Source organism: Chionomys nivalis, chromosome 1 (assembly GCF_950005125.1).
Source record: "Chionomys nivalis chromosome 1, mChiNiv1.1, whole genome shotgun sequence".
In the NCBI taxonomy this organism is placed as follows: domain Eukaryota; kingdom Metazoa; phylum Chordata; class Mammalia; order Rodentia; family Cricetidae; genus Chionomys; species Chionomys nivalis.
The window spans coordinates 64,085,972-64,106,575 of NC_080086.1; the positions used below are offsets into that span (position 1 = coordinate 64,085,972).

Consider the following 20,604-nt stretch of genomic DNA (forward strand, 5'->3'; position numbering starts at 1 on the left):
GGTGAGAGGGGGTCTGTCTTCAGTGACCCCCACGCCTGCCGGTGGCTAACTAGCTCCCCATCCTTTCACTTAATTTCTCACTCACACCCAATTTCGCATCCTGTTTATCTCTGCTTCCTCCCACCTGAGCTATTATGAAGCTGATTCCAGATATCCTATCTTCCCCCTCTGAGTCAGCTGTACAAAGGTGAACCTTTTAAGATGTGATCTGCAAGCGCAGCATCAGTATCAGACCAGGGGATCTTAGGACTGACTCCCTGTGTCAGCAGACAGCAGCTGTCCAGCTGCCTTGTAACTGTCGTGCTTCCTCACCCAGATCCTCCACCCAGATAAGATTCCGCTCTAGGACTGGTTTATTTGTCTGGTTGGTTGGTTTGGGGTTTGGGTTTTTGAGACAGGGTCTCTGTAGCCTAGGCTGGCCTTGAACCAGGTATGTGGCTAAGGTTAGCTATGAACTCTTGACTTTTTCTACTTCCATCTCCCCAGTGCTGGGATGACAGGCATGCGACACTCTGCCAGCTTCTGTGGACTGATGTGTCTTTAACCTCTTGACCTGTCCCTCCCTCCCACCTCTCTCTTCCTGACCCCCTTGCAGTTTATCGATTGGAGAAGCTAAATTACTGCTTTGTCAATTCCTTGTGTGTTATCTTTACAGCTACTGGTTTTTGACTTTACAGACTTGAACTTGATTGAATTCATACTTTTTTTCCTCTTTGGGAGAGTGCATCACAGGGGGTGGTATGATTTCTTAGATCTACCTTCTTCCCACCAGTTCTGGCTCCTTCAAAGCTAGTGACAGCCCTAGGGTCTTTGGGTCAGCATCTACTTTGTCTGTAGCCCCTCCCCTTATTGTTGTATGGCCAAGTGCCCCATATGAACCATCTCTCGGCCTGTGTCCGTCCTTCCTGCAGCCCCCATCGGACTCTACTTAGGTTGTGGCTCCTCTCCTACCACGCTGTTTATGGGATGTGTATTTGTTGACAGCTCACTGTCTACCTTCCGCAGAGAGGGCGGTAGCTCCGCCATGGTGACGGCCTTACCCTTTGTGGTTGCTGCTGTCACCCTGGCACCCGGAGTAGAGCCAGGGATTCTGAATGAGAGGCCACTGTTGGTCATGCCATTTTCTGTGCTTTCAGGCCACCAAAGGGGGAACTGTGAAAGCTGCTTCAGGATTCAATGCAGTTGAAGATGCCCAGACCCTGAGGAAGGCCATGAAGGGACTTGGTAAGCATCTTTCCAAGTGTGGACTGTCCTGAGTGTAGTGTGTCACCGTGGCAAGGAGGGCATCATGAGTGCTGACATTCATGAAGAGGTCACCTTTTCGGGAAATATATCAGGGATATAGCTGGGGGTGTAGCTCAGGTGGTAGAGTGCTTGCCTAGCAGGTTCAAGGCCCTTGGGTTCAATCCCCTGTATTACGAAACAACAGCACACAAACAGAAACCATGGTGACAGATTGTCTACTTGAGGTAATTCGCATGGGACAGCGTGTTAGGGAGTTTTCTGTTACTATAACAAAAAACCCAAGACAACCATTTTTAAAAGGACAAAGGTTTATTTTGGATCACAGCTTTGGAGATATCAAGTCTATGGTTGACTGGTTCGTTGCTTTGGGGCTGGGATGAGCTAGCACCTCACCAAGAGAGTTAGTTCATATTACAGGTAGAGAATAGAGAGAGAGGGAAGAGGGGCCAGGAGTGAGTGATCTATGAGCACACCTCCCAAAGCCCTCACTTCCTCCCGTGAAGTTCCGCCTTTTAAATGTTCCTGCATGCACCTCCCGTTACTGCCTGGGGCTGCTGCCATGACTGTACAGCTGAGTCAGTACTGAAGGCAGATGGGGGTTGTGTGTGAGCAGGCAGGGGGTGGCCCTGCGGTTGTCTTCCTGAGGGCAGGAGCAGTTGCACAGGGTGTACTGCCAGCTACTTGGGACACACGGAAAGAGACATGCCTCAGTTCCTAGTTATCACTGAGACTCTCCGAGATTTGGGTAAAGGCTCTTGGCAACGAGACTTTGCTTCTCAGTCTTTCCATCTCAGATTCATCTTCCTTAGACCTACAACAGCGACCAGAGTGAGGGGTGTTTGTCAGTCTCCACCGTAGTGACGGGTGTTTGTCAGTCTCCACCGTAGTGACGGGTGTTTGTCAGTCTCCACCGTAGTGAGGGGTGTTTGTCAGTCTCCACCGTAGTGAGGGGTGTTTGTCAGTCTCCACCGTATTAGACTAACGGCAGAGGTATCACAAGGGCTGTTGGCCTTTAACCCCAAGGGTCTGCTCAGGAGAAGCAGGGTGTGGGAAGGTAAAGGGGTGCAAGGGAGGTGAGCTGACTTTCCTAGGCTGTCAGAACTGGTGAGAAGCAGGATGCTGGGAAACCAGAGGTAGCCACCTCTGGCCACCAGACTTCACCACAGGCCAGGTCTGAGCGCTGAGACCCGGCCTCTCATCTCCAAGAGAGTGTTGTCTGCACTTATGCACCCTTCTCATTTCCTTTTGTTATAAATAAAGTTGAAAGTATGGGGGCCCCACCAACATTTTTCAGTCTGATTTTAATTCTGTATATTGCAAAAATTGTACAGCCCAGAGTGTGGAGCAAAGTGTTCAGAATTCCCAAAGCAAGAATCAGGGGACATTTGGCGGAGCCAGGCCTTTCTCAGGGCCTGCTGGTGTGGACTGATGAGGTGTTGGAGGAGACAGGACCATAAAACCTGTTCCTGGAGGTCAGGAATCCATGGTGCCTACAGGAACGCTGGAGAGACTGCTCGGCCGTGAAGAGCATATCCCGTTCCTTCAGGATACCAGCATTCCAGTCTCATCACCACATCAGGCAACTCACAACCACCTGTGATTCCAGTCCAGGGAATGGACCGACTCTTGCCTCTGAGGCACCTGGACACACAACATGCACGTACACACACAATTTAAAATAAAATAAAATAAAAAACATGGGATTGGTATGGGTAAGAACTCAGTGGGGCTAGGATTGTGGCCCAGTCAGTAGGGTACCCTAATCTGCACAAAGCCCTGGGCTTGATCCCCAATAAAGGTAGAGGATCAGGATTTCAAGGTCATAATAAGTTTGAAGTCACACTTGGATTGCTTGGATACGTGAATCTGTGTTTTAAAAAAAGAAAGAAAGAAAAAGCATGGTTCAAGGAGAGGAGATCACCTTTCAGGCTAACCTTGGAGGCATGGAATTGGAGATGCCCTTGGGAGGTGGGTGGAATTTTAATAAATAATGAAGGGAAAATGTGTTTCTGGGAGTGAGGTTGAGCTTCGAGGAGTTACAGTGAATTCATGAAAAGTTGCAAAGCAGGAATGGGCCATGGGGTGCTTCCTGAGACAACAAGTCCTAAAGTGGGGGGTGCTAGGGCTGTTACTGAGAAAGCCACCAATTAAATCACAGCCCTGGAGGGGTGGCCCAGAAACACAGGAAACCACGGGTATCAGGATTATGAAGCTAAATTGGGGTCTCAAGGAGACATGGAAACGGCTAAACTGGTAATGAAGGGTTCCAGAGAGTGTTCACGAGTCTAAGTGGGGGAGCAGAGCAATTCAAAGCAGATTCTGAGCTGGGTGTGGTACACACCCCGAATCTCCACCCTGGGGAGGCAGAGGCAGGAGGACCAGGATCAGCCTGGGCTACATAGGAAAGCCCCAATCAAACAAAAGAGAGCTAAGCTTATAAATCTGGCGGCCTACTCTCCTTGTCCATAGTTTATAACTCAGAGAATGGGGGACTGCAGAGCTGGCAGCCCCGTGTGGCCCAGCTGACCACAGGGAGCCATTGTGAGCTTCTGAGCAGGCAAGGAATGAACTGTGAGTTTTTCTCCTAGGAAAATGAACCTCGCTAGAAAATGAGAATTTAGTTAGAAGGCTTTTGTGGGCCTGTGGAAAAGTCTTGAATCTATGCGGTAATGTCTAGGTTAAAAGCAAAGTGGGGACACACTTCGCATAGCTCGGAACGAAAGTTGAGTCTGGAGGAAAGTGGGGTATTTTTTAAAAACTCTAAGCTAATATTAGGGTTCAGAGCGAGAAGGCCCCTCCTTCCCGTGCAGAGCTCAGAGGTTTGGGTTGGAGAGTCCTGTAGTCCTCCCTCCACTCTCCGCCCGGATCGCCGACCTTGTGGAGAATGATGGCTGTAGACTCAGGCACTCGAAACCGTCTCCCTGCCCTGTCTTAGTAGGGCAGTTTCTACACCCCCAACCCAGCCATTTCTTCCAACAAACACACAGAAAATTTTCCAAACACAGTAATATCTAGTTCTGAGAAAGATGAACTCCTCCTGCCTCGAATCCTCCCTCTCCCGACTGCTGGGTGATAGGCTGACGTCATTCTGGCTTCCAGGTTCTGTTTTCTTAGCAAACATTCAGCCTTCATGAGGTAACTCCAGTGGCCAACAAGGGGAAACCATTTTCTCCCATGACAGCAAATCATGTTCCCTCACTGTCTCCATCTCGTCCCCAGGTACCGATGAAGATGCCATTATTGGAGTCCTGGCCTACCGCAACACTGCCCAACGTCAGGAAATTAGGACTGCTTACAAGAGCAACATCGGCAGGGTAGGCCCAGTTTCTCCTGATCCTGAAGGAGCTTTGTCAGGCGCATGGAAGCAGAGTCATCCCCCACTCCAGTCTCTACCTCACCTCCCATATCCCCACCTTCACCCCAAACTAGCCTCCTGAAGTGACTGTGGAGTTCAGAGTTGCCAGAGTCTAGGGAGACTGTGGGGGAGAGAGGCTAACTCGTGGGGCTCCATAGCACGGGAGGGCAACGTTGGGTAACGGTTAATCAACTGCCTCAAAACAGTGAGTAGAGAGGACCTGGAATGTTCCGAACAAAGAGTGACAAACATCTGAAGCAACGGGTGTGCCAGTCACTGTACTTGATTATCACACATCGTGTGCAGCTATTGAAATGTCCCCTGAGCCCCGTTAGTATTACAACAGTGTGTCAGTTAAAAATAAGGGTAAAACATGACGGCTCAGTGGGTTGCCCCAGAGTTTGATGGTCTGGATTCAATACTTAAGACCCACCACTAGGGGTCTTAAGAACCAACTCCACAGAATTGCCAGTGACCTCCACATGTGAGTGTGCTCTCTCTCTCTCTCTCTCTCTCTCTCTCTCTCTCTCTCTCTCTCTCACACACACACACACACACACACACACACACACGAAAGGAAAAATATCTGAAAAGAAATTTTAAAGCTATGTTTGCAAAACTCAAAACAAGTTTTCCCCACATTTTAAGGAGTTGTTGACTCATAGCCTCAAGGCCAGGCTGGGTCACTTCCCACCCAAGTCCTCACAGGACCACGGGTTGTGTGCTCTGTCAGGAGCGCTGTGGAGTGCCAGGCCCCTGCAGAGCTGTGTGGGCCTCGTGTTCAAGATCCCTGACTTACAAATACTTACACGGCCAGTTTGCCTTCACTGTGATTTTGGAATTTAGTGCCGTGCCTCATCCATTTAAATGCATGTGTAGACAGAATCCTTTCTTCCATCAAGAGTGGGGCTTCCTGTGTAACTGCATGCGCATGCATAGCAGCTTATAAACTCACCGGTCACTCCGCATGCTTTAGATTTTGTCTGAATCCCACACCCTGAAGAATCTCGACTCCATTTGCAACAACTCCTTCACCAGAATAGTTCAGCCCAGTCTTTCCACATCACCTTGAAAAGTGCCCCCAACTCTTGCACTTATTGAGACCCTTGGTCTGAGGAAAACAGCCAATGAGTGTCCCTGTACGTCAGCACCCAGTGACTTTATGTCTACTGCATCTGTCTGCCTTGGGAGATGTCACAGCCAGGAAGATTGAGACTCCTCGCAGATGGCTCCGCACTGCTAGGCTGAGTGGTGAGGGATGGGCAGGGCAGAATTGATTCACTGCTCTCTGGAGCATCTACAGGTGGGCTCGGGGCACTCCTGTACAGAACGGGCTAGACTGCCACCGACTGTCTCCAGAGCACTGTAAACTGTCCTGCTTCCTCCGGGAACTGAACGCACAGTGGCAGATGTGGACAGTCAAGTGAGGTTGAGCTATACATCTAACCAGTGTGGCAATACACACTTGGTCTTAACTTCAGAACCCAGCTAGCTTATGGAAATCTGAGGTGACCAATATTAATGGGTTGTCTGACTTCTAATTCATTCTTTCAATCCACATTTGTGGATTTGTCATAAAAATATGCATGATAGAAAGATATAGTATAATGTATATACCACACACACACACACACAATTCCAGCAAAGGGTAGGAGACGGGGTTTGTTGGCCGACCAGCGTAGCCTACCTTTCAGTGAGAGACCTTGTCTCCCCAAAAGAAGGCAGAGAACAATTGAGGAAGACACCAGACATTGACAACTGGCCTTTTCACACACACGCATGCACAGACACAAAAACATGCACACATATGTTGTATGTATATACATATATATACACAAACAAACAAAAATATGGAGTCAGTGAGATGGCTTACTGTGTAAAAGTGTTTGCTGCCAAGCTAAACAACCTGATTCGATCCCACAGGATAAAGAACCTTCTGCCTTAGGTTGACCTCTGACCTCCACTGCTGCACACCTCCACACACAAATAAATGAGTGTAATTGTAAATTTTAAAAAGAGAAAAATAGGTATTTATTCTAAAGTAAAATTTAATGAGAACAACAACAACAAAACAAAAACAAATTTTCATGAGAAAGCCGGCATGCTTTATAAACGTCACTGAAGTTTGGCTGAACGGGAAATGGCCCCATTCTCCTTCTTTGCTGTACTGTGTGGTTTAGGTTGAAGTCAATAAAATCTGGTCTTGGACAGATTAGGAAAACTGACAAGTGTTTTAACAGCCGTCTGGTGTGACTGTCGCTGTGCAGATGTGTCAAATGACCTAGGAAAGCACCGCTGCCTGCTCCCAGGAGGGTGACGAGTGCCCAGGACATCCCTGCACCATAGTAGAGAGCGGCTGGCATGACTGACAACAGCAGCTAAGAGTAGACACTTCCTTCTCATTTCAGGACCTGATGGATGACTTGAAATCAGAGCTGAGCAGCAACTTTGAGGAGGTGATTTTGGGGATGATGACACCCACGGTGCTGTACGATGTGCAGGAGCTGCGGAAAGCCATGAAGGTCAGTGGTCCCTGTGCTCTCAGTGTCCTAGTGCACACGGTGACAGGAGCTGAGGAGGCTGTGACAGTCGGTGGTCCCTGTGTCCCAGTGCACACGGTGACAGGAGCTGAGGAGGCTGTGACGGTCGGTGGTCCCTGTGTCCTAGTGCACACGGTGACAGGAGCTGAGGAGGCTGTGACTGTCGGTGGCAACCTTCAGAACCACGGCCAGCAGAACTGGAGCCATGGCTTAGTGCTTACAGCTCTGGCAGAGGACTGCAGTTTGCTTCCCAACACACATAGTGGGTAGCTCACAGCCACCTGTAATTCCAGCTCTAGGGATCTGACATCCTCCTCTGGCCTCTTTGGGCACTGGACTCACAGGCACACAGACCCACACACATAAAATAAAACCTTAAAGTTAAAAACTATAGCCAAGTCCTTCTGAGGGGGAGAGTAGAGGATGAGAGAATGAGAGATGGATAAATGATCATGATTATGGTGAGCACACCGGGCTTGGGCAGGCCAGTTAAAAGTTAATGGGCCCCGCTTCTGGACCCCGGGGGTTGGAATTACATCCTGAAGCTTCATACCTGTAGTCTTTCTGAGTGCGGGACTCAGTTTTTAATTTGTAGATTTAATTGCATCATTCCATTTGCTTCACTGTGCATAACCGTTGCACGCTACTTTGATCCACTGGCTCATACCATCCTCACCTCTGGCCTCACATCTAGGGGGCTGGCACAGATGAGGGCTGCCTGATTGAGATCCTGGCTTCTCGTACCCCTGAGGAGATCCGTCGCATCAACCAGACATACCAGCAGCGTAAGTGGCATCCTCCAGGCCCTGGCACAGGTTGCCTATGACTTGAAAATAAGACAGGGACCATTATTTCTCAGCTTTAGATTATGGTAGCGTTTTCTTCCCTTGGTTTTACCTATTTCCCCTTAGTTTTCTGCCATATGTATCACTCAGGGTACTAGGGATGGAGGCCGGCATCTCTCATAAGCTAGACCAGTGCCCTAGACTCTAACACAGAGTTGTACCCCAGCACTAGCGTTCCCTGTGCTTCCATATTCAATATGTATCACTTCTGTGGAGAAACAGTCATGTAGTAGGGACTCTTGCTCAGGGTACAGAGGCTGAACCTAAACCCTGGGAGTCTGGAGTTAGCCCCCTGACCATGACCTCTACCCCATTCAGGATTTGAAGTTAGCCCCCCCAATCCTGACCTCAGCCCTGAGAGCCAGCAGAGTAAGGTGAGGCAAGAAGGCAATTTGGTTCAACATGACTGAGTAGCCAGTGTTGCTTCAATCTTTGACCCTGAGTAGCTATTTTAGACCTATTTAAGCACAGCATAATTTAGTGAAAAATTTCCTGGTGCACAATAAGACTTAAGGCATTGAAACTCTGTAAAGTACATGTGACATCTTCTATAAAGATGTGTTCTGTGGATTGATTACATGTGACACCTCCCATAAAGATAAGTTCTATAGATTAACAAGCTCACGATAAGGGTGTTGTAGGAGGCCGCTTATTTGTTCCCAGCTGCTCAGCCCCAAAATAATTACACAGAAACCATATTATTTGCAATACTGTTTTGGCCAATAGCTTAAGTGTATTTCTGGCTAATGCATACATGTTAATTTAACCCATTTCTATTCATTTGTGTATCACCACATGGCTGTGGTTTACCAGGTAATATTCTGGTGTCTGTCTCCAGTGGGGCTACATGGCTTCTCCCTGACTCCGCCTTCTTTCTCCCAGCATTCAGTTTAGTCCCCCCCAGCTCTATTCTTTTGCTCTATCACAGGCCAAGACAGTTTCTTTATTAACCAATGGTATTCACAGCATTCAGAGGGGAATCCCACATCATAAGGGTCTGTGGGGAATTGAGCCTGATCTCATCCACACATGATCTCATTCACACAGATAGTGCCAAGGTCACCAGGCTATTAACCACTTCTGCTCCCAGTCTTCTGGGTGGATAACAGGCTGTGCATCCCCTTCCTTTGAAGGAGCAATCCTATGTGTTTAACGCTCTTGGTTTCCCCTAGTGCTTATCTGTGAGCCTAGGAACCTCCATGCCTCTCACACAGTCCCCTTAACCCTGGTATCTGCTCCACAGTGGCTTTTGGTGGCTATAAAGAGTGTCATTCTTCAGAGAGAGCTGTTAGAACTTCTCTGGGGACCTCTGTCTTGTGATACTGGTAACCTTTCAACAGTTTCTGTACCAGGCTTTATCTTTTAGGTCACCAACCAGCTTCCAAGTCATGACATGGAGACTTATTAGTTATGAATGCTCGGCCTAGTTTAGGCTTATTTCTGTCTAGCTTTTCCTTTAATTTAAATTAACCTGCTTCTCTTCATCTATATTTTGCCTCTGGCTTTTTACCTTTCTTTCTGTATGTCCTACTCTGTCTTCTGGCTGGTGCCTGCCTCACTGGCCTGCCCGGGCATCTCCCTCTCTTTCTCTCTCATTCTGGATTTCTCTGCCTACTTATTCTCTCTGCCCACCATCCCTCTACCCCACGTAGCCCTCTCCTGCCTAGCTATTGGCCATTCAGTTTTTTATTAGACCAATCAGGTGCCGCAGGCAGGCGAGGTGAAACAGTGACACATCTTTACATAGTTAAACAAGTGCAGCACAAACAAGAGCAGAAGCTGTGTAACACACCTTTACATGGTTACAGTGATATTCCACAGCAAGCTTCCTTCCACGCAGACACATGCAGAGCAGAGTCAGATGGAAGAAAACCAGGGATGATTCCAGTCCTGCCTTCTTGATCCCCATCATCTTAAAGAGACAGCCATAGTTCCTTCTGGGCCGTATTTATTGTTTGTTTTGTCGTTGCCGTTTTTACGAGTTGATGAGCTTCATTAGAATTTCTTACAGGAACATGGGTGAAGGGTTACCCACAGGAGCAGGGATTCCTTACTGATGGCTACACCCCTGAAGGAATTGTCTCTCTTACCCCCAGCAACCATTACCTGCTTATAGACCCTCAGGGAGGGCTGGGACCACACAGAGTTCAGATTTTGAAAACCTCACATGGGGTAGCACTTTGGTCGGAGTCAGACCATGAGCAGGCTGCCCTGAAGGAACGAAGCTTGCTGGCAGCTGAGAGCACCGGCAGGTCTCTGTTCTGATGTACCCATTTCTGATTTCTTGGCAGAATATGGAAGAAGCCTTGAAGAGGACATCTGCTCTGACACATCCTTCATGTTCCAGCGAGTACTGGTGTCCCTGTCAGCGGTGAGTGTCTTCCTCAGTCCCAGCTTCTGAAAGGGGATGCTGGGTTAATTGAGACGTGTACCCTCCTTTACCTGCCCTTCATCCTTTTAGCCTCCTAAACATGGGTATTCCCCAGGTGCCATTCTCAGGCTGTCTGTTCCTTTTTCTTATTTCTCCTTCAGAGCCCCTGGCTGGTCATGCATGCCCAACCATCTCTTCTTAACTCACTGTTCACATGTCCCATGTTGATGCCAGCTACCTCTGTTATAAAGCATCAGATTCAAAGGATATTGGGAGATAACTTCCATGTGTTTTGGATATTTATACGATGGCAGGGCTGGAGAGGGTGGGGGAGTACTTCATGTTCTTGCAGACAGAGGACCTGAGTTAAACTCCACACCTACAATGAATGGCTCACAACCACCTGTAACTCCAGATCCAGGAGATCTGATACCCTCTTCTGGCCTCTGTAGGCACTGCACACACATGACACACATACAAATACAACACACAACACACACACCTTTAAAAAATCTTTTTTTTTAAAGAACAGCCTTCCAAACTGGGGTGCAGTGCCTGTCTGTCACTCCTTAGTGTTCCTTCAGGGACACTTCCCGTGGCTCTCCATGCTGGAGCTGGTGCATTTGGTGCTGACTTGCATGAGCTCCCCAGGTTCCTCCTCTGGCCCAGCATTCTCTTGATCAACAAAGACTGGCTAGCTAGGAAGGCTGAGTCAGCTGAGTCGGTGCCGTGGTTGGGATAGGGAGGAGGAAGCAGGAAGATGTTACTGCCCTTCTATTGGAAGAGCCAACTTTGCAGGACCAGGTGTCACAGTGGGGCTGGCACTCCGCTGAGAATATCTGCCTGGCATAGCTCCAAGCCCTGGTGACTAAGACAGCAGTCCTGACCCCCTAACCTGAAAATCCAGCTTTTACTGCATCTTGTCTCCAGGCCTTGGGTCTTAAGAGCACCCTGGCATCGTCATGGGGACTTACTCTCGTCTGTTTCACCTGAAGGGTGGCAGAGCACCCTGGCATCACCATGGGTACTCACTCTTGTCTGTTTCACCCGCAGGGTGGCAGGGATGAAGGGAATTACCTGGATGATGCGCTTATGAGGCAGGACGCCCAGGTTAGTAGACTGCAAATTCCTTCTTGCAGCTTCTTCTCTAAGACAGGCCTCACTCCGCTCTGGTTAGCAGGTTTCTTTCAGGGGTACCTGGGGTGGCTCAGGACACCATCTCTATACTCCTGAATTCTAGGTCTCCTTCTCACCCTGGGGCCACATGAGGATCCCAGAGAACCCCCTCCTTTGTGTGTGTGTGTGTGTTTGCTTCTGTGTGTGTATTGCCAGGGAATGGACCCCAGGGCTTGGCCCATTGCAAGTGCTTGAGCTAAGTCCCCAGCCATTTCAACTGTCTTCTGAATGATCCAGAGGGGAAGGAGCTCCCTCTGCTCTTCACACTTCCCTAAAGAGAACATGAGGTAGGACACTGCGCTGTCTGGAAACCCTGCTGATGTCTGTCCTGACATACTGATGTCTGTCCTGACACACCGATGTCTGTCCTGATGCACTGATGTCTGTCCTGACACACTGCCTGTCCTGACACCCTGATGTCTGTCCTGCCACTCATCCCTGTGGCCAGGTACACAGTATCTTATAATCAGTGGATCCTCGATAAGAACCAAGCACCACCACAAGGCTTTTCTCAGACAAATAATTGAATCCTTACAGTAACCTTAGGACTTTGACCTCCATTGTACAGGTAAGGAAATTGAGGCTCTGGAGAAAGCTCCTTGCTTGAGTTCAGACAAAATAATGGAGTAACACACACACACACACACACATCACAGGGACAGAGGGATACAGAAACAGAAGCTTGCAATGGTATTATGTCCCAACCTAGTGTAAGCTGAAAATGCATTTACATTGGGAAACTTGACACAAAGTCCACTAGAGTGTGTTGCTTGCTGCCCTCGTGACTGTGTAGCTAACCGGGAGCATGGGTCACTGCTTGATGCTCACACTTTGATGAAGTCCTAAACTGTATAGACAGGTTCAAGAAAAGACCAAAGTACAAACTTTGAAGCCTGATTTCTGCTGAACGGATGTCATTTCGTGCCATTATGAGGTTAAAGTGAAAAGAACCAAGTGTATGTCTGTATGTGTGTGTCTGTGTGTGTCTGTGTGTGTGTCTGTGTGTGTCTGTGTGTGTCTGTGTGTGTGTCTGTGTATGTGTGTCTGTACGTGTGTGTGTACACAGCATGTTTGCCTTTCCAACTAACAAAATAAAACCAAGTCAGTTCACCTCTTAGAAGTTTTAGAACTATTCGCCCAGGTACTGGCACATCCTATCTGGTATTTAAACTCATGGGTTTTTTGGCACCAGGACCTGTTTGAGGCTGGAGAGAAGAGATGGGGGACAGACGAGGTGAAGTTCCTAAGCATCCTCTGCTCCCGGAACCGGAACCATCTGCTGCACGGTGGGTACCTGCCTCCCTACCTCACTCGATTCTGCTAGAATGGAAGATAACCCTAAACATTTAAAGAGTATTTTATGTATATGAATGTTTTGAGTGAATGTATGTCTATGAACCAAAGTGTATGTCTTGCCTCCTTGGAGATCAGAAGAGGGTGCTAGATTATCTAGAACTGGAGTTACAGACAGTTGTGAGCCACAAAGTGGGTGCTGGGAAGGGACCTGAACCCAGGTCTGTTGTAAGAGTAGCAAATGCTCTTAACACTGAGCCATCTTTCCAGTCCCTAATAACCTTTAAGAAAAATCTTTTACTTATTCTTTGATAATTCCAAACATGTATATAATGTGTCTTGATCGTAGTGCTCCTCCAGGTCATGATGACCTTTCCCCCACCATGATACAGAATACTCAACTATTAGATTTTTCCCTTGTAAATGTGGGAATCAAATTATATGAATGAAGGGCAGTTTTGAAAGATTAATTTGTAATTGACAGATATACAACATGTTAGTAGTAATTTAGCATTCTTTATCCCAGGAAACCAGCATTCCTAGTTAGTCCTTTCTCTGGTGCTTCCCCAAGACATTCATTTCCCTTATTCACATAAGAAAGCAGCCTTCACTGCCTGAGGGACCAGTTTAAACAAATGTCAGTTATAATTATTTCTGTTTAACATCACTGATCCATCTATTCAGAGGTTACATTGAGTAAAATGAGTTGTGGGTAATTTCACTTTTTATTTCCTTTGTGTGATGTTCCTAATTTGCTTCTGGTAATTTCTAAACTTTCTTTGCAATGTGCTTTTAACTTCTTTGGTGGTGGGGGAGGGACACTAAACCTTTATAAGATATTTGTTGCCAGGCTGAGTCTTCTTAAACGGCAGTAAGGACTCAATAGGGCCGTTCGTCTTGTAGATAAGCTCTTTAGACCTTCATGGGCATCATAATTTTAAAAACTACCATCTCCCTGTCATAGGCATGGAGTTTCAAAGCTTGTGGGGAATTTGAGAATGGGATTGCTAAATTGAAAACACAATGTAGCTGCAAAGTTTGACACATTTACAAGTTGTAATTATTCTAGATACTCCTCAGTGGCAATAATAATAATAAGCGATTATTCCTGTCCATAAATCATACCCAGCATGAAACTTGGAGGCTTTATGCTTTCTTTTATTGGCTCCCCTTTCCTGCTTACAATGTGCGCGCCCCCTTGTGGCATTTTTCTAGAATTGCAGGTCCTGGGAAGAATTTACTAAGCATTTGTATGTCTGCAGTTGGGCAGTTAAAAATTAATTATTCCTCAGGGAGGGCAGCAGAGAAAAATGTAGAGCTCAATAAAAATCAATAATAAAAAATTACCTATTCATAAGTTACCAAGAGACAATATTGAGGGTGGCGGTTCAAGACAGGGTTTCTCTGTATCTTTAACTCACAGAGTGCTGGGATTAAAGGCATACACTACCACTACCCAGCCCAAGAGGCAATATTTTAGGCACTATTTAGGTAGTGTAAACTGAATAATCTTGTTACCAACCAACAGTGATGGTCAGAGCTAAGGGCATTCACTCCAGTTTACAGCAGGGGTCTGATCAGTGTCTTTGAGTCTGGACATATACACTGGCAAACAGGAAGATGGACAGTACCAGTGACTCCCAACATAGGAGGGAGATCTGAACCCCTTCATGAGAACAGAAATAAAGGTGTTTCTGGGGACCTCCCTGGGAACAAACAAAACGCTGGTTCCAGCATGCGCCAGGAATCCTAGGCAGAAAAGATGGGAACAGGTGATCCCTGAGGCTTGCCGTCCAGCCAGTCAGGCTAATTGTGAGCTCCAGGTGCAGTGAGGACTGTCAAAACAAAACAAGGTGGCGGGCTGGGGAAATGCTTGCTGGGCAAGCAGGAGGGCCTATGCTAGAATCTCATACTCTCACATAAAAAAGGCAGAGACAGGTGGATCCCAGGAGTTCACTAGCCAGTCAGCCTAGCTGACAGGGTGAGTTCCCAGTTCAGTGCGTGCGCCTGTCTTAAAAGCATTAAGACCCTGGGTGAGAAAGGAAGATTCTCAGCATCCTCCTGTGGCCTTTGTATACACGAGTACAGGCATAAGCAGTGGTGAACACGGTCCAAATTAATTCATTAAAATAAATTAAAAATAAGAAGACACCTGACACCTGCTTCTGGCTTCTACATGCATGCACACACTTTAGAACATACTGTACCATACTCCATACAATTCGTTTTGAGATAGAGTCTCACTGTGTAGCCCTGGCTAGCCTGGAATTCACTATGTAGTCCAAGCTGACCTTGAATTCACAGAGAGCCTCCTGCCTCTGCCTCCCAAGTGCTGGGATCAAAAGTGTGCAACCACCATGCCTAACCATACACAACTGAAAAGAGAAAGAAAGAAAACCATCTCCTGGATGGCAGACCACTCTGAGGGCCCCTACTGGGCCAAGGTTATGATGTGAGTTGCCGAACATTGCTGTCCTTTAACTGATAACCTATGAGAATCACATGGATGGAGGGGATAAGACGGGATGCCAGCAAAAGCCACTAAGGAGATAAATAAAACAGATATCTGTTCTAAGAAGTCTCCGGAAGAAGAGAGGAAAACATATCCATCGCAATCAAAAATTCTGGGCAAAAAGCAAGAAAAAAATTATGCGAAAAATTTATTTAAAAATGCAACCAGCTACTCCCAGATGTGACTCAGCTTTGAAGAGGCTGAATTGTTCTCATCCTAATGAGCCGAATGGAGAGGAATACACAGTTGACATCAAAGGCTGACGCGTTTCCTAATGATAGGGACTCAGTAGTCCAGGCTGGCCTTGAACTCAGGGTGTGACTGAGGAACTGCAATCCTCTGCCGGGTACCGGCACTACAGGGGTGAGCTACCAGACCCTGTCTGCTGACACAAGAAGAAAACAAATGTACTCAAAGATTCTCTTGGTGCCTAATGTTCTCCAGGGAGCTCAGCACTCTTCCTCCTGAATGGGCCCAGTCTGCCAGACTACACCTTGCCTGGGTCTTCACCCACAGTAATAGTTGGTTTCCTCTTGAAATATGTGGGAAAAAAACCCTAAGTAGTGTAAGCTTGTTAAAATGTGTTCATTCTCTCCATAAATTTTAGTTCCCTGCATTTAAATTTTTATTACACTAACTTATGTGTTTATTTATTTAGAGCATATGTTGTTTGTGTTATGTGTGTGGGTTTTGCAAACGCCACAGATAACACGTGGAGATCAGAGGACAATTTGCCCAAGTCAGTCCTCTTCTTCCAGCTTATGGGTTCCAGGGGTCAGTTCAGGTCATCAGGCTTGGCGGCAAGTGCGCTTAGCAGATCAGTCATCGCAGCAGCCCTGGTTTCTAAATCACACTCCCTTGTTATTGCTTGTAGTGTTTGATGAATACAAAAGGATCTCCCAGAAGGACATCGAGCAGAGTATTAAATCTGAGACATCGGGGAGCTTTGAAGATGCCCTGCTGGCTATAGGTAAGCCTCAGGACTAATTCTGTTAGTGGTCTTCCTTAGTCTTCAGATGTTGTTGCGGAGATATAGAATGGTACTTTTCTGAAATTAAAATCGTTCCCCTCACGGAGGGTACGTTCTCGAATCTCAGAAAATAAATTCTCAGTAAGTTGGCCAGGCTGGTCTGGCATTCCTGGATTAATGTGATTCTCTCACCTCAGTCCCCAAATACCTGACCCACAGCCATGTGCCACCACACCAAGATGATTCTCCAGAACTGCTGGGTTTTTTTTTTTAATAATTTTCTGTGCACAAGTATTTTGGTTGCATGTATATTTGTGCACCACATGTATGCAATACCCGTGGAGCCCAAAAGAGGGCGCTGGATCCACTGAAGCAGGAGTTACAGAGTGTTGTGAACCACCACATGGGTGCTGAGAACCAATCCTGGGTCCTCTGCAAGAACAGTCAGTGCTCTTAACCACACTGAGCCATCTCTCTAGCCCCAGACTTTTCTTTTGCTAGATGGTCTCATTCAGTAACCAAGGCTGGCCTTGAACTTGTAGCAATCCTCCTATCTTGGCTAGGAGTGCTAGATTCATAGACATGAAGGACCCCATCTGACTGTTCTACAACTTTTAAAGAAAAAATACTTGCAAAGCTCGACACGGTGCACACCTGTAATTTCAGCACTTGGGAGGTAGAGGCAGCCCTGAGGATCAGTAGTTCAAGATCATCCTCAGCTACATAATGAGTTCAAGGCCAGCCTGGGCCATGTGAGAACCTGACTGAAAAAAAGCAGCTATTCTGTGTGGCCTGACTCTGACTGCTGTTGTCCCAGGGGTCTTATGGCTTTGTCTTTGATACTTTTCTATTTCATTATAAGAGAAAGATAATACCGTGCTAGCTGCATCTGACAAGTCAATTGACTTTAACAGCTGATTTTTAAGTTTTTTTATTGTATGGGTGTTTCGCATACATGTGTATCTGTGTACCGTGTGCGGGCCTCGTACCCCAGAGGTCACAAGAGTTCATCAGATCCTTTGAAACTGGAGTTACAGGCAGTTGTAAGCAATCATTTGAGCGCTGGAGATTGAGCCCGAGTCCTCTGCAAGGACAAGTACTCAACCCCTGAAGCATCTCTCCAGCTCCCTAAGAACTATGTTATGCGGCAGATGTAATAATCGTTTTGAAACTGCGAGCCGCCCTTGCTTTGATTGCATCATTAATGACTTCTCCAGAAACCTGATAAGCTGAGGACCCTGTCCATCTGGAAGAGGGTCTGGAGCGCAGACCGTGTTCACCCAGCACTGCTTGGCTCAAATGGGTTTAGCAAAGCAATCAGGAAATAGTTCTTGGGACTCTGTAGAAACAGAGAATAACTGTCAGTTCTCTTTGTTCTTAGATTTTTGTTTCTGTGATCTTTTCATTATGTTTTTATGGAAATAGAGTTAATTTATTAAGAGAAGGGAGAGCCCTCCTGAGAGTGGGCGTGGGTGTGGGCAGGGGCGCGGGCAAGGGAGCGGGCAGGGGAGCTGGCAGGGGCGCGGGCAGGGTCGCGGGCAGGGGAACAGGCAGGGGAGCGGGCAGGGGAGCGGGCAGGGGAGCGGGCAGGGGAGCGGCCCATGCTCACTTCTTTTTGCTCCTTTTCTCTACAGTGAAGTGCATAAGGAACAAACCTGCATATTTTGCTGAAAGGCTTTATAAATCCATGAAGGTAAATGACTTCACTTTTACCGTTTGAAAGACTGTGGCGTATTGTTTTTCAGCCTCTTAGGCTTGCCACCCGGATTCCACCCTGGAGTATCCAGCTCGATGCCACCCCTCACTGAATACTGCTGCGCTATACCAAGTGCTTCTGTCTGTGAGCTTGCGATGTCCCTGCTCCCAGGGCTTTGGATGTATGGATGCATTTATCCCCACAGCAGGAGCAGGGCACACACTATCCTGTTTCACAAGTGGAGAAACTGAGGCGTATAGAGTATACACGCTGTGTTTACTCTGTTCACGGAGGCAGGAATGCCCCAAGGAGACAAAGTCTAGCTTCAGAGCCAGGTTCCCAGGCCTGTGTTAGACCCTGTGCAGGCAGCTCTGCTGGGGCCCCAAGAACAACAGAAAACCGGGGCCTGAATGCTTGGGTTTTGTTGTTCTTCTTCTGAGACAAGTTCTCAGTAGCCCAGGCTGTCCTTGAATTCTCTTTGTAGCTGAGGGTGGCCTTGAATTTCTGATCATCTTGCCTCAGCCTTCCAAGTGCTGCCACCACAGGCCTATGCCATCGTACATGGTGGGGAATCTTTGCTCTTAAAGACTGTCTCTCCTCAAAGAGAAGAGCAAGCGTGTAGACACTAACGATAAGATGGCATGAGGACACAGTTCAGCATCCCACTACTAAACAGATACAACGGGCAGAGTGTTGATTTTCAGTATTCTTGAGGGATGATTTGAAAAGAACGTATAAGGAAATGGGAGCTGGGTGTGCTGGCACACACCTGAAATTCCAGTTCCTGGGAGGCTGAAAAGGAGGGTTGCTCAGTTTGGGGCCAGACTGGACTATATAGCAAGGCCTTGTCTTAGTAAAAAGAGGGGGGGGGGGAGGGAAGGGAAGGGAAGGGAAGGGAAGGGAAGGGAAGGGAAGGGAAGGGAAGGGAAGGGAAGGGAAGGGAAGGGAAAAAAGCAAAGCAAAACCAAACCAGCTTGTTCTGTTGAGGCAGAACCTTGAGGGAAGCTTGGCACAGGTCGGGGAGGAGGAGAGTAGATGGTACAGGTGGCTGAACAGAGTAGCGCCTGTCTTTGGAAATGCAAACCGATGTCTTCGGGTCACGACACGGAGTATCAGAAAGGTGGGGCTGTGTCAAGCCTTGCATCCCAAGTTAAGGCATGAGGATGTTCCTCGGGCCTCCCGTGTCATCAAGCAAAGATACTGTAGCAGAATCACTATTGCCTTCTCTTGCCTTGCTGGACCATGAAGAGCATCACCTGATGTAAGATTTTGTGCTCCCTTCCTCAGGGCTTAGGCACTGATGACAGCACCCTCATCAGAGTGATGGTTTCTCGAGCAGAGATTGACATGCTGGACATCCGGGCTAACTTCAAGAGGCTCTATGGGAAGTCTTTGTACTCTTTCATCAAGGTAGGGTACCACAGTGAAGGCAGGGCCTGGCCTTGGGGTGCAGCACCACAGGTCTCTCCTTGTAGGCATATCGTTCCCAACCAAGATGGCCCTCTGCCCATCTGGAGCCCCTCCTTTCTCATGGTGTACAAGCAATAAGTTCATGCTGGCCCCAAACATGGATGAAAATTCTGGAACAATGATTCAGCACTGCTTTTATTCAAAGCTTGTGTAGTATAACAAGCCCTAACATTTTAAGGAATTGACCTTAAAACAGAGTGTAGAGAGGAAACGTCACCCCTGACCTCCATCTCAAATATCCTTCTACCCAAAGGTTAGAATACCAGGGGTTGGAGATAAGGGGTAAGCAGTTAAGAGAACTGACTGCTCTTTCGAGGGACCCCAGTTCCGTTCCCAGCACCCACATGACAGCTCACAAGCACCTGTGACTCCAGTTCTAGGAACCCGACAGACACCCTCTTCTGGCCTCCATGGGTGCTTGCATACATGCAGTACAAAGATGCATATGATGTGGGATTTCATTGGTCAATAAAGAAACTGCTTTGGCCCATCTGATAGGGCAGAATTTAGGTAGGCAGAGTAAACAGGACAGAATGCTGGGAGGAAGAGGAAGTGAGCTCAAACGCCATTTCCTCTCCTCTCGGGGGGCAGACGAGATGCAGGGCAGCTCCTCTCAGGGCCAGATGCGATGAAGCAAGCCACGAGGTCAGACATGCTGAATCTTTCCCGGTAAGCCACCATCTCATGGTGCTACACAGAATATTAGAAATGGGTTAGATAAATATGTAAGAGCTAGCCAATAAGAGACTGGAACTAATGGGCCAAGCAGTGTTTAAAAGAATACAGTTTCCGTGTAATTATTTTGGGGCATAAGCTAGCCAGGCTACCAGGAGCTGGGGCGGCAGGAACACAGCCCGCAGCTCCCACTACATGCATACATGCACATTTGTGCAAAATACCCAAACATAGAAAATACACAATAAATTAAAATGTGTATTAGCAATACCTCAAATAATTTATTCCCGTGTGTGATACTGCAAACCTTAGGGCCTTTGTATACCAGTTGTATATACAGTTTGTCTGTAGACCAGTTACAGACGTCAAAGACCTATCTATGTCTGTAACTGGTCTACACACCATCATTTTTGAGCTCTCAATTGCTTTTATGATTTCGATTTCTTTCCTCCAAGA

General features: G+C 47.4%; 1 protein-coding gene across 1 annotated transcript in view; it reads left to right on the forward strand.

Annotated features, from left to right (window-relative positions):
* Window positions 1–20,604, forward strand: part of Anxa4 (annexin A4) — a 54,355-nt gene that overhangs the window by 26,721 nt on the left and 7,030 nt on the right. The window contains exons 3-12 of the mRNA XM_057769280.1: window positions 1,137–1,224; window positions 4,465–4,559; window positions 7,009–7,122; window positions 7,835–7,925; window positions 10,277–10,356; window positions 11,410–11,466; window positions 12,725–12,818; window positions 16,212–16,307; window positions 17,942–18,000; window positions 19,291–19,413. Coding sequence (XP_057625263.1) covers window positions 1,137–1,224; window positions 4,465–4,559; window positions 7,009–7,122; window positions 7,835–7,925; window positions 10,277–10,356; window positions 11,410–11,466; window positions 12,725–12,818; window positions 16,212–16,307; window positions 17,942–18,000; window positions 19,291–19,413 — 897 coding nt within the window. The remainder of the gene's footprint in view (window positions 1–1,136; window positions 1,225–4,464; window positions 4,560–7,008; window positions 7,123–7,834; window positions 7,926–10,276; window positions 10,357–11,409; window positions 11,467–12,724; window positions 12,819–16,211; window positions 16,308–17,941; window positions 18,001–19,290; window positions 19,414–20,604) is intronic.